This window comes from Erithacus rubecula (genome assembly GCF_903797595.1).
Source record: "Erithacus rubecula genome assembly, chromosome: 28".
In the NCBI taxonomy this organism is placed as follows: domain Eukaryota; kingdom Metazoa; phylum Chordata; class Aves; order Passeriformes; family Muscicapidae; genus Erithacus; species Erithacus rubecula.
In genome coordinates this window covers 446,711-458,810 of record NC_136680.1, presented here as the reverse complement: position 1 = coordinate 458,810, position 12,100 = coordinate 446,711, and the positions used below count along the sequence as shown (strand labels likewise).

The window sequence follows — 12,100 nt, the reverse complement described above, 5'->3', positions numbered from 1 at the left end:
CTCACAGACCCCTCACTGCAGCCACAGGCTCCTCAGAGACCCCTCACTGCAGCCACAGGCTCCTCACAGACCCCTCACTGCAGCCACGGGCTCCTCACAGACCCCTCACTGCAGCCACAGGCTCCTCACAGACCCCTCACTGCAGCCACGGGCTCCTCACAGACCCCTCACTGCAGCCACAGGCTCCTCACAGACCCCTCACTGCAGCCACGGGCTCCTCACAGACCCCTCACTGCAGCCACAGGCTCCTCACAGACCCCTCACTGCAGCCACGGGCTCCTCACAGACCCCTCACTGCAGCCACGGGCTCCTCACAGACCCCTCACTGCAGCCACGGGCTCCTCACAGACCCCTCACTGCAGCCACGGGCTCCTCACAGACCCCTCACTGCAGCCACAGGCTCCTCACAGACCCCTTGGCTGCAGCCACAGGCTCCTCACAGACCCCTCACTGCAGCCACAGGCTCCTCACAGACCCCTCACTGCAGCCACAGGCTCCTCACAGACCCCTCACTGCAGCCACAGGCTCCTCACAGACCCCTCACTGCAGCCAGGGGCTCCTCAGTGCTCCAGCCCGGCTCCCTGGCACCCAGACTGCTGCTGCTGCACAGCTGCTTGGGCTCTGAACACTTTGGGGAATGAGGAGCGCTGCTGCGCTGCTCAGAGGTGCTGACACATTCCTAAGTTTATTTTTTTCCCTTTGTTGGGGATGGAAAGATGTGCACAGCTCCTCCCCTGTCCCTGGACCACCCACCCTCCCACTGCTGGGAAGAACAGACTGGGCAGTCCTGACTCCAGCCCCCTGTCCCAGCCACTTCCCAGGGCAGGGAAAAACAAACCTGGAGTCCCCAAATGCCAGCCTCCCTCCCTCCCTCCCTCCCTCCCTCCATTACACAGCCCAACTCATGCAGAAAGAGACTGGAACAGATTGGCCCAGGCTGGGAAGTCCAGAGCAGCTGAGGGTGAGGCAGTGAAGGATGGAAGGAAGTCTGGGCAGCCCCAGGTCCCGAGCAGCAGGCACAGGGCCAGCTCCCAGGGCTGCCAGGCAGCTCAGCAGAGGAGCCAGAGCCCAGAATGAGTGTGAGGCAGAGGGCAGGGACAGCTGCTGCTGCTCTGTGCTGCTCTGGAGGATGGGCACTCAGTGCTGCTGCATCTTCAGCGAGCTCCTCCTCACCTGCCAGGAGCTCCCCCACCTTTGGGGGTTCTCAGCAGTGCCATGTCTCTGCCTAATGAGCCCTGGCACTGCCTGGCTGCTAAGCAAGCCCTCAGCCACAGTTAAATGACACGTGCAGTGCCGAGAGCCCCAAAGCCAGAGAGAGCAGAGATTAATTCCAGCAGCTCACGCGCCACCGACACTCAGCCCCACTACCAGAGATCTCATCTCCTTCTCTCTGCCTGGGCATTTCTGCTGCTTGCACAGGAGGAGAGAGATGGAGCTGGGAGAGACCCCAGCCAGTCCCACAGCCAGAGCCTGAGCAGGGCTGAGGGTTCAGGGCTGGGGCTTGGCTGGGGGAGCAGGGCAGGATCTGAGAGGTGACACTGGGGAACCTCTGCTGCTCCTCCCTGACACCTGAGAGGGGACGAGGGGCTATCCCTGAAACAAATGCTCTATTCCTTCCAAACTGCCAAGGCAGAGCCAGCTTCCTCCCCTGGGAATGCCTAAGGAACACATTAAAGAGAAAAAGTGTGCCATTACCTTTATGTTTCAGTTTTTATCATAAAAGTTACTGTAATCAGCTGAGCTTGAAAGTATTACATCTGCACAACAAATATTGTTTAGAATAAAGGTGAGAAGAGAGTGCAGAGAGGGGGAAGTGTTTTATTTTGCAATTGGCTTGGACAGTAAAGGAGAAAATTAGATGTATTACTGTATTTAAATTCAGCCCCCAGACCTGAATGATAAAGAAAGAAATCTCTCCTCTCAGAATGTGTATTGACTCAACACAGCAAAGAAGGTAAGAATGTTACAGAGACATTTGAAAGATTTTTTTAAAATAGCTATTTCAAGTCAGGGGAAATTAAGTTTTGGGTAATAGCTGCTGTGCTGGAGAAAACATCCCTCTGTGACTGATCACCTGCACTGCAAATCTGAATGTGAAGAGATGAGGGAGGGTGACAAGAGAGAGTGACAAGGGAGCCAGGCAGGGAGAAAGGCTCCAGGAGAGACAAACAGCAAGGGTGGAGAGCCTTGGGAAGAAGGCAAGCAGAGAACCAGGGAGTTAGTGAGGAGAAAGATGGGCAGAACTGGAGGGGAAGGAGCAGAGGGTGAGTGGAGGGAAAGGCTTTGGCTGGAATGTGCAGGCAGCCCAGCTCCCAGAAATGGAGAGCAGGAAATGTCACTACTGCCAGAGTGTCTCCCTGCAGCTGTCCTGAGCACAGGGATGCACATCCAGCCATGGCACCACAAGACAAGAGCAGGCAGGACAAGCTCCTCTGCCTGCCTGCTGCTCTCAGGTTTTGCAGGTCACCACCCTGCCAGCAGAGCTCTCCTGGCCCAGGGCACCTGCAAAGCTGCACTCACACCAGGCAGAGCCACTTCCTCCTGATGCACTGCAATTCACAGCCCAAGAGATCACAAGTGACAAATTCATCCTCTGTTGTGTCTCTGGGTCTGTCTGGGCTATCTGCAGCACTGGACAGAAAATGGTGACATTTGCTGAGGGCTGCATGAGAGGAATGAAGGGGTTTCTGCCTTACTAAATGGAATTTTGCCTTTGGGGCAGCCTGGCTCTTGCTGCAAGTCTGTCCTTCAGGAAGGGAGTGGGATGAAAGAAGGTGAGTCTGGAGAAGCTCCTTGGCTTTAGGAAGTGGGTGAATCCCAGTGCCTGAGTATTGCTGGGTACTGCTGGGAACCAGGGAAAAAGCAGCCTTGAAGCCTTGGGTTTCTCAGGCTGCTCAAGGACAAGAAATGATAGCAATGATTAAACACCTGCTGAGGGCGTGAGGGACGTGATGTTCTGCACAAAGCATGTTTTCAAAGAGGTGCTGCCCTCTTGGACCAATGAGCCTTTTCTACTCTGTTTTGCACGAACCACCCTATATATAAGTGTAGTGTTTCTTTATTTAAAGCTCTCTCTTGCTTCTCCATTACATGAAGAGCTATGTTGCATTATTCTTTTCCCCACTCCCCATAGCCCAAGTGCAACAGCTGAGGGAAAGGCTCTCACCTGCACCCTTGGTGGTGACCACTTTGGGTTTGCTGCGAGCTCCATCTCCCTTCATGGTGTAGGCAGCCACGGTGATGGAATAGGCAGTGTCTGGCTGGAGCCCAGCAATGATCATCTCCTGTTTGCCACAGGCCAAAGGGAAATGGTGTCAGTACCCAGACCCACACCCAGCAGCAGCTCTCTCCTCCTTGCAGAGCCTCAGCCCTTTCCAGCATGCAGGCACACAGAATCCAAGAGCAAGAGACACTCTGGGGTGTGTGTGGGAAGTGCAGAGGGGCACAGCCCCGTTCCCCTGGGGCTCTCCCAGCTCTGCAAACACAGCCTGGCTCTGCAGGGCCTGTGCAAGGCATCCTCCTCCAGATCTGCCTCTCACACATTCCCTGTCTGCACAAAAACCACTTCAGCATCCAAATGCTGTCGCTCCCTTCAAAGCTTTCCTCTCCACTGTGAGGCCTCAGAGGAGGCTCAGAGGTTTCAGGGAGATTACATTTTTTTCACCATTACTCCTCTCTTTTCTCCTCAGAGATATTTTTAATGCCTTCATAATATTAAAGGGATTGCTTGAATGCAAAGTGCAAGACGACACATTCTGCTCACACTAAAGCTCCTGCTAAATCCCACCCCCTCCTTCCCCATCCTCTATCAGCCTCCCCACACCTGGCTCCCAGGAGCTTTTGCTGGAACACTGGCCTCAAGAACAGCCCTTCCCCAGGAGGGATGCAGCCTTTCAAAGGCTGTGTTGGAAAAGGAACACCCGTGCTAAATCAAACAGGATGACAGCACATGCAGCAGGGTTTTCCCCAAGGCCCCAGAAAGGAGGGAGATGGGAATGTTGTGCATGTTTTATGGCTTTCCCCTCTCCTCACCCCTTTGTGCTTTCAATATTAAATCTCAGGGCAGCACTTGGGAAAAATTGGTTAGTCCTGAAAAGATGGTGAGCTGGGAGTGGAACAGCAAACTTTGGAACAGAATTTTGATCAGTGACTTTGCAGGGACAGGTCTGGATTCTGGAAATCAAGAAACCTGTTCTGCTCTCACACCTGCCACTGAGTTTTATTAAGATTTTAGGCCTTGCCTCCCATGAAACTCATTCTCCATCTCTCAAAGGGAGGCCCCTCTCTTGTGCAGGGCCCTTGGCAATCCCCAGGAGACACAAACATAACCAGTTTAGAGTTGTGTTGTCTTAGGACCCTGTCATTCCAAGGAGAAAATGCTTTCTCCTACTGCTTGGTAGCTGTAGGATTTTGGAAAACATTTACCATTTTAGCAGAAATAGCAAATGCCAAACAGCTAAGCTGATTTTAAGGTGCTTCAAAGGTAAAAGCACCAATAATGACTCAGTGCTTTGCATCAGTGAGTTTCTAAGAATCTTGGCCCTTTGAGAGTACAAAGCATTTGTTCATGCCCTGATAGCTCAGGACTCATGGATTCTGTACTCCCAATGTTTCCCATGCTATCTTTTCCAGACACAGAGCTGTTGCAAAGCAGCCCATCTGAGCTCACTGATCTGGCTGGGAGTGGAACAAGATGGCCTTTAAGGCCCCTTTCAATCCAAACTATTTTAGGATTCTCATCTGTTCAAAGAGTCCCAAATTCAATACTCCATCTGCTTCCCCATGGAGGAGCAGCAGGTCCATCTTTCCTTCAGAGCCAAAGGGAAAACCCTGTGGGATTTCTGCGTGCTGACGAAGGACACGGTCACAGAGGGTCACAGAGCAGTGACAGGGAGGGGACAGTGCATGGGAACACCAAAAACAGGCTCTAAAACAGGCACGCTGGCACTGCAGGGGAAAAAAAAAAAAGGGAAAAGGAAAATATCACACCACAAAAGGAAGTGGGAGAAGGGAAGAGGCAGAACCAGCACGGGAGGGTTTGAGGATTTTTACGTTTTTACTTACGTATTCAGCAGTGTCATCTGTTTCCCACTGGGCAGAGAACAAGAGAGGTTTGGCACATGAGAATACAAGAGGGGAAAGAAGGGAAAGACAGAGACACAGCATGAGGAAGGAGTCCCTGAGCAAGCAGCCACACAAGGTCAGAAGTTACCAGGCAAGCATGAGGGAAGAAGTAGAGTGGGAGAAATTAGTAGATTCCACTGTGGCCTTGGCCTGGATTAAAAGAGTTCCCAGAGAGAGCAAGGATGGATGGATGGATGGATGGATGGATGGGTTTCTATCCCAGTGCTGGGACAGCAGTTCACACTCTTGCACAGTAATATTGTCTGGGAGCACAAAGGAACTGCAGAGACAGCCACACCTCGTCACACGGACCGTGTCCCCACGTCCCCCAGACCCTGCCACATGGCCCGTGTCCCCGTGTCCCCTGCAGTCACCCTGCCCCAGCAGGAGCCCCCACGTGGGTTCCCTCACCTGGGCGTCAGCCAGCATGATGTCCTTGATGTGGGGCAGCCCCCTGGCCTCGCCGTTCTCCATGCGCACGTAGTGCACCTGGTAGCCGCGGATCTGGCCGTGCTGGCGGCTCGGCGGCGGCGAGCGCCAGAACACCTGGATGGCCGTGGAGTTGAGCACCTCCACCTCCACCTTCCGGGGGGGGGCGCTGGGCACTGCGGGGACAGGGGCTGGGTCAGGGGGGCTGGAGCTGTGCCTGGTGCCCTGGGGCATCACACACACACACAGGGCAGGGGGACAGGGGCTGGGTCAGGGGGGCTGGAGCTGTGCCTGGTGCCCTGGGGCATCACACACACACACAGGGCAGGGGGACAGGGGCTGGGTCAGGGGGGCTGGAGCTGTGCCTGGTGCCCTGGGGCATCACACACACACACAGGGCAGGGGGACAGGGGCTGGGTCAGGGGGGGCTGGAGCTGTGCCTGGTGCCCTGGGGCATCACACACACACACAGGGCAGGGGGACAGGGGCTGGGTCAGGGGGGGCTGGAGCTGTGCTTGATGTGCTGAGATATATCACACACACACACACACACACACACACACACACACACACACACAGCAAGAGCTGGGCACTGCGGGGGATAGGGGTGGTGGTCACGGGGGGCTGGAGCTGTGCCTGGTGGCCTGGGGCATCACACACAGGGAGAGCTGAGCACTCATCAGCTGTCCCCAGCCTCCCAGGGAGCAGAGGGGAAGCTCTGTGGGATCTGATCTGCCTGGCCTGGACACGGGATGGGAACAGCCCCATCCCATCTCTCAGTCAGGGATGGGACAGCCCCATCCCATCTCTCAGTCAGGGATGGGAACAGCCCCATCCCATCTCTCAGTCAGGGATGGGAACAGCCCCATCCCATCTCTCAGTTTGGAATGGGGACAGCCCCATCCCATCTCTCAGTCAGGGATGGGAACAGCCCCATCCCATCTCTCAGTCAGGGATGGGAACAGCCCCATCCCATCTCTCAGTCAGGGATGGGAACAGCCCCATCCCATCTCTCAGTCTGGGATGGGACAGCCCCATCCCATCTCTCAGTCAGGGATGGGACAGCCCCATCCCATCTCTCAGTCTGGAATGGGGACAGCCCCATCCCATCACCCACTCAGCTTTCCACAGGCTTCCTTGTGCCCAGGTTGCTCAAATGGAAGGAACCATTGTGGCTCCAGATCTCCTTCTGAGGGCAAAGCCAATGTCCAGCCAGCCAGAAAAGCTCTGGTCCTGCCTGTGGGAGCTCAGGGTGGAGAGGATCAGGACAGGGCTTCTCCTTGGAGCTCCCTCATCTCTCAGGACAGGGGCTTGGTGGCTACAACCACTGTGGGATCTCAGGACAGAAAACAAGAGATGTCTTGGATGGAATTGGCTGAATCTTTGGAAATACTACAACTACTACTACCACTACTACTACTGGTGCTGCTACTACTACTACTGCTACTACAGGGCACGACAGCTTCATCTACCAGAAATCACACTTTCTGAGCAGGGTACTCTATGGTACATTTGGATGTGGGCAGAGGCTCAGGACCAACACTGGGGACAAACCTGTTGCTTTTTAAAGTATCTTTTTATTTGGAATAGAAACACCTAAAAATTTTGGGATTTCCATATATTATTTACTTGACTGATATTATTTGAAGTCCTGCTCTCACAGTGAAGGTGCCCCTCTCCCTTCATGCATCCATTCATGTTTTTCCCTGGTTTTATTTTACTGTAGAAATACCAGGAAAATTCTGAGTGGGGCCACTGAACTATTGTCACTCAAGATTTTTGAAACTTTAACAGATTCCTCCTTTCTACAACTAACAAAAACTCTGACTTAAGGAGGAGGTAGTAACAAGGAATGTGTGGGAAGAACTCCCTAATATTTCAAAACATGTGCTCTCAGGCACAGGGTGGGATTCTTGGGGCTGTCCCTGGCAGGACCAGCAGCTGGACTTGGCTGATCCTTGTGGGCCTCTTCCAACTCAGGATGCACAACGATTTCAGGAAACCAAGTTCTGGCAGCAGAGCAAAGTTTTGGTGCCTTGGCTGCCCCTGGTTCAGTGAGAGCATCTTTTCAGGGGGAGTGGTGCAGTCAAGACTCAGAGCTATGAAGAAAGCCCCATAAAGCCAGGAAATGCCCTAAAGCAGAGGGCTCAGAGGGTTTGGGGTGATGGCACCAGAGGATGCTGCACAGTGCAGAGCTCAGATCCCCCTCCAGCTCACAGGAGGGGCCTGCATGTGCCCCCAGCACAGGAACAGCCCAGCTGTGCCCCAGCACAGGGACACCCCCAGCCCAGGAACAGCCCAGCTGTGCCCCAGCACAGGAACAGCCCAGCTGTGCCCCAGCACAGGGACACCCCAGGGACAGGAACAGCCCAGCTGTGCCCCAGCACAGGGACACCCCAGGGACAGGACCCTAGCTGTGCCCCAGCACAGGGACAGCCCAGCTGTGCCCCAGCTCAGGGACACCCCCAGCCCAGGAACAGCCCAGCTGTGCCCCAGCACAGGAACAGCCCAGCTGTGCCCCAGCACAGGGACAGCCCAGCTGTGAACCAGCACAGGGACACCCCCAGCCCAGGAACAGCCCAGCTGTGCCCCCAGCCCAGGAACAGCCCAGCTGTGCCCCAGCCCAGGAACAGCCCAGCTGTGCCCCAGCAGGGCCCCGCTCACTCACCGTCCTCGTCCGTGCGCACGGTGACCGGCGCGCTCTCCGGGCCCGGCCCCACCTCGGTGTGAGCCACCACGGTGACGCGGTACTGGGTCCACTTGTCCAGGGAGTCCAGCAGGATCTGGCTGGTGCTTGGGGGGATACCAGTCACCTCCCTGGGCTCGGCGTCCTCGGCGTCCAGCGCTCGGTAGTGCACGCTGTAGCCGGCCAGGACGCCGTTCTGGCTCTCGGCCGGCGGCGGCCGCCAACTTACCAGAATGGCGGTGGAGCGGGTGCTGACACATTTTACATCCTGGGGGGGGGCGGACGGTTCTACGAGGGGGAGATTCAGGAGGGGAGAGGGAAAGAAAGGGAGAGGGGAGGGGGGGGAAACAAAAAACAAAAGATGGGAAAGATAAAAGAAAAAAAAAAGGAAAATGATAACAAAAAAATCTAAAATAAAACGTACGAAAGTTTGGTTTAGGAAGATAAAATTAAAAGAGAAGAGAGCTTTTTGTTGTTGTCTTTTTTTTTTTTTTTTTCGAAATGAAGAGGGTTTTTAAAAAAAAAAAAAAAAAGCCAACGGAAATTAAATGGGGCATCAAAACTGAAATGGTGTAAAGCAAAGGACGAAAGCAGCAAGCGGGCCAGCCAAGAGAGTCCTGCTGCTTCCACTGAGCTGGCACCAGCCACACTCCCAGCTGCACCCTAGCAAAGCCCTTTCCTTTGGCTCCCTGCTTTACAGCAGCCTGGCAAATGCTGCTCTGGCTGGAAAAGCACTCCTTTCCAACCTCAGTCTCTGGGATCCTGAATTTCTTTGAAGTTTCTGTGAAAATTAAGTAAGAAAAGCAAGTCTTTTGCCAGGAGGCTTAAATTTAAGAGTCTGTACCTCCAGATGGAAGTGATTAGTTGTCCCCAGACTGGAGGAGGCCAAATCCCACAGTGGGAATGCCCAGGACACTGCCAAGCCATGGTGTTTAAAGAGGGTTTAGAGAAAACACTTGCAGAAGGAGGGAGGCACTGGGTTTGGTGAGGTTTTCAGGGATCCAGGGGATTTTCCAAAGCAGCAGCAGGTCTAATTCCCACTGCACTCTCTGCCTGAACTGCCCCAGGGTGTTTCTGAATATCCTGGAGGAAACCTTGGGAACTGTGGCCCTGCCCAGGCACCTTCTCAGGTGCCCAAGGGTGACCAGGGGAAGGTGGAACCACAGCTCTCCCTTAAAGCTCCTCTTGTTCCATCCTGCCCTGGGCAGGAACAGCTTCCCCCATCCTGGCTGCTCCTGCTGGCCCTGAGCACTGCCAGGGATCAGGTCCCACTGCTGCCAGTCCCCAGTGACCACTGATCAGCCCAGGGGAGCAGAGTGTGATCCATCCTCAGGGCAAATCGATAAATCCACTATCACCCACCTGCAATAAAGAGCTTTTCACTCCCTGCAGACTGGGTGAACTCACAAGCCCCCCAAGCATTGCCTACAAGCAGCTCAGGGCTGGTCACTGCTTCTCATTCCTCTGATGCTTTTTAATCAACAAGAAGCTCTTTTAGTGAGGAATGATTGTTTTCAAACCTCTTACTCCCATCCTTGACTCAAACCCAGATGTTCAGGCCCAGTTTGCCTGGAGGACTCTGCTAAATCCACTCTCACTCAGCCCAGCTGGCACTGGAGTGAGAGGCTCACACTTTCCAGGAGCCTCCAGGAGACAGAGGGAAGTGGCTTTTCAAAAAGGGCAGAGATAATGAGATAATCCTTCCACTGCTGTCTGAGCACCCTGCCCAGTAGGACATTTCGGGTTTCCCTTCTATTTTTATGCACTACTGCTGTCTTTAAGCTGGCAGAATGATCCCCTTCTCCCCAGCACTCCCAGGGAGGAGGCTGGCAAGCCCTGGCCATGGCTGGCCACGCAAAACAACACAGAAGATGTCAAATGAACCAAACCAAAAAGAACAAACTGGAAAATAAAACATAAATCAAGCCAATAATTTGAAACAAAAAAAAAAAAAGAAAAAAAAAAAGAAAAAAAGAAAAAAAAGAAAAAAAGAAAACACCAGAAAGGAAATCATAATAATAAAATAATACTGATATAAAAAGTGACTCCTTCCAGAACATTCCCAGTCTGTTTACCTACCTTCCATGCTTCAACTGCTAACTTATAAGACTTTCTTACAAGAGAACGAGAGGAACTGAGCTACGAGGCCAGACCAAGCTCCTGGTGGGTTTCTGCACATGACTGGCTTTTAAATGCCCCTCTGCTCATGATGAGCCCCCCCCAGTCCTCCCCCAGCAGCAGAGCCCCAGCTACTGCAGAAATGGCAGTTTTGGACCCCAGTCTGTTCTCTTTTGCTAAACTGCCAGCACCAAGAGCAGGACAGCACATTCTCAGTGACAGATCTGCTCCCTCTGGCTCTCTCCATCTGCTGTGACTGCTGCAGCACCTCTCCAGGACAGAGGTGCCCTGCTCATCCCACGTCCCAGAACCAGCTCAGGGATGGTTTCAGGGTATGGAGGTGCAGACTCAGCCTTCTCCCACAGCTGCCATGGTGCCATTCCCTTCTTTTGCCATCCTCATCAGAGGCTGGGCATATTAAAATCCACCTTTCCTGCTTAGTTCCAGCCAAAGCCAGCAGAGTTGAGAAACCCACTGCAGAGAGGGTCTGACCTGACCTACCCTTCATCCTGCACCTCATTCTGCAAGGCCCAGGAGGCCGAGCTGAGCTCCAGCTGGCACTGGGGGCACTGGCTCGCTCACTCACCCTGCAGCCCCAGCAGGGCCTGGGTGAGCCTCCTTTTGGTTTTGCACTTTCTCTGCTCAAGAAGGGGGTGGGGGTGGGTGATGGGGAGAAGGCCCAGGCCCTGCCTGGCCCCCTCCCCGACACCCCTGGAGGGAGGAGAACAGCCAGGGGTGCTGGCTGCCCACGCTGGACACGCCTCTGGGAGCTCATGGCACGGATTCCTTCACAATCCAGCCCAACCTGTGCGACCCTGGGGACAGCCTGGAGCTGTGGCAGGAGCCCAGTGCCACCAATGCCAGCTGTGCCAGCCCAGCTCTGCCAGCTGCCCTTCCCTGGGCAGGGAGCCAGGCACAGGCAGAGCTCCTGGGCAGGACAGCACTGCCTTGGCACTGCCTTGGCACTGCCTTGGCCTGCTGGCTGTTTTGGGACCCCTCCCCACCCTCCCAGGGCTCCAGGAGTGTCTGCAGCCACAGGGTGGACTGTATTTGTGAATCTGCTTGAGACCAGCCAGTACTCACCTGAGCTGCACCTTTTACATGCTTTAAAGTTGACTGTCCAAGCCACAAGAATGACCCTTGCTGACCTTGCACAATATCATGTTTTTTAACCCTTTAGGTACCATAGACTTTGGGAATTTCATTCTTTATGTACTGTGAGGAGGGGGCAGGAGGGAGAGCGGAGCTGTGTGGGGGGAAACCCTTTCTTGGGCAGGAACAGAGGGTGACAAGGCCTCATTGTTCCTCTACACCTGCACATGCACCCCAGCACCCACCCTGCCACCCCTGCCTGCTGACCACACGCTGCCCTCTGGAATTTCCCAGGGGAGAGATGCCAGGGAGCCTGGGAAGGTCATGGCTGGCCAGAAAGGGCAGCCCAGCTTCTCCCAGCCATGAGTCTGCCAGTTTGACAAGCTATGTCTTTGGTACTTGAAGAGTTAAAACCCAGCTACTTCAAGAAGAAAAAGATACTTTACCTTTAGTTTAATGGATTTTACTTTGGTTATGATGCTCAGGAGGAGCCACCCTGGCAGGGAGGTGCAGGGAGGGGCTGCCACATGCGGGTGGTGCAGGGAGGGGACAGCAGGAGAGCAGGAGAGGCTTTGTCACCCCAGAGCCAAGGTGCCATCGGGGTGTGACACGGCCAGCGAGGGACAGGGACGGCGGGGAGCTGGCTCAGGG

General features: G+C 54.5%; 1 protein-coding gene across 1 annotated transcript in view; it reads right to left on the bottom strand.

Annotated features, from left to right (window-relative positions):
- The window catches only part of PTPRS (protein tyrosine phosphatase receptor type S), a 149,422-nt gene that overhangs the window by 26,951 nt on the left and 110,371 nt on the right, over nt 1-12,100 (bottom strand). Inside the window, exons 11-14 of the mRNA XM_079328149.1 lie at nt 8,222-8,527; nt 5,536-5,729; nt 5,065-5,091; nt 3,167-3,284 (exon numbers count right to left, since the gene is read on the bottom strand). Of these exons, the coding sequence (XP_079184275.1) occupies nt 3,167-3,284; nt 5,065-5,091; nt 5,536-5,729; nt 8,222-8,527 (645 nt within the window). The remainder of the gene's footprint in view (nt 1-3,166; nt 3,285-5,064; nt 5,092-5,535; nt 5,730-8,221; nt 8,528-12,100) is intronic.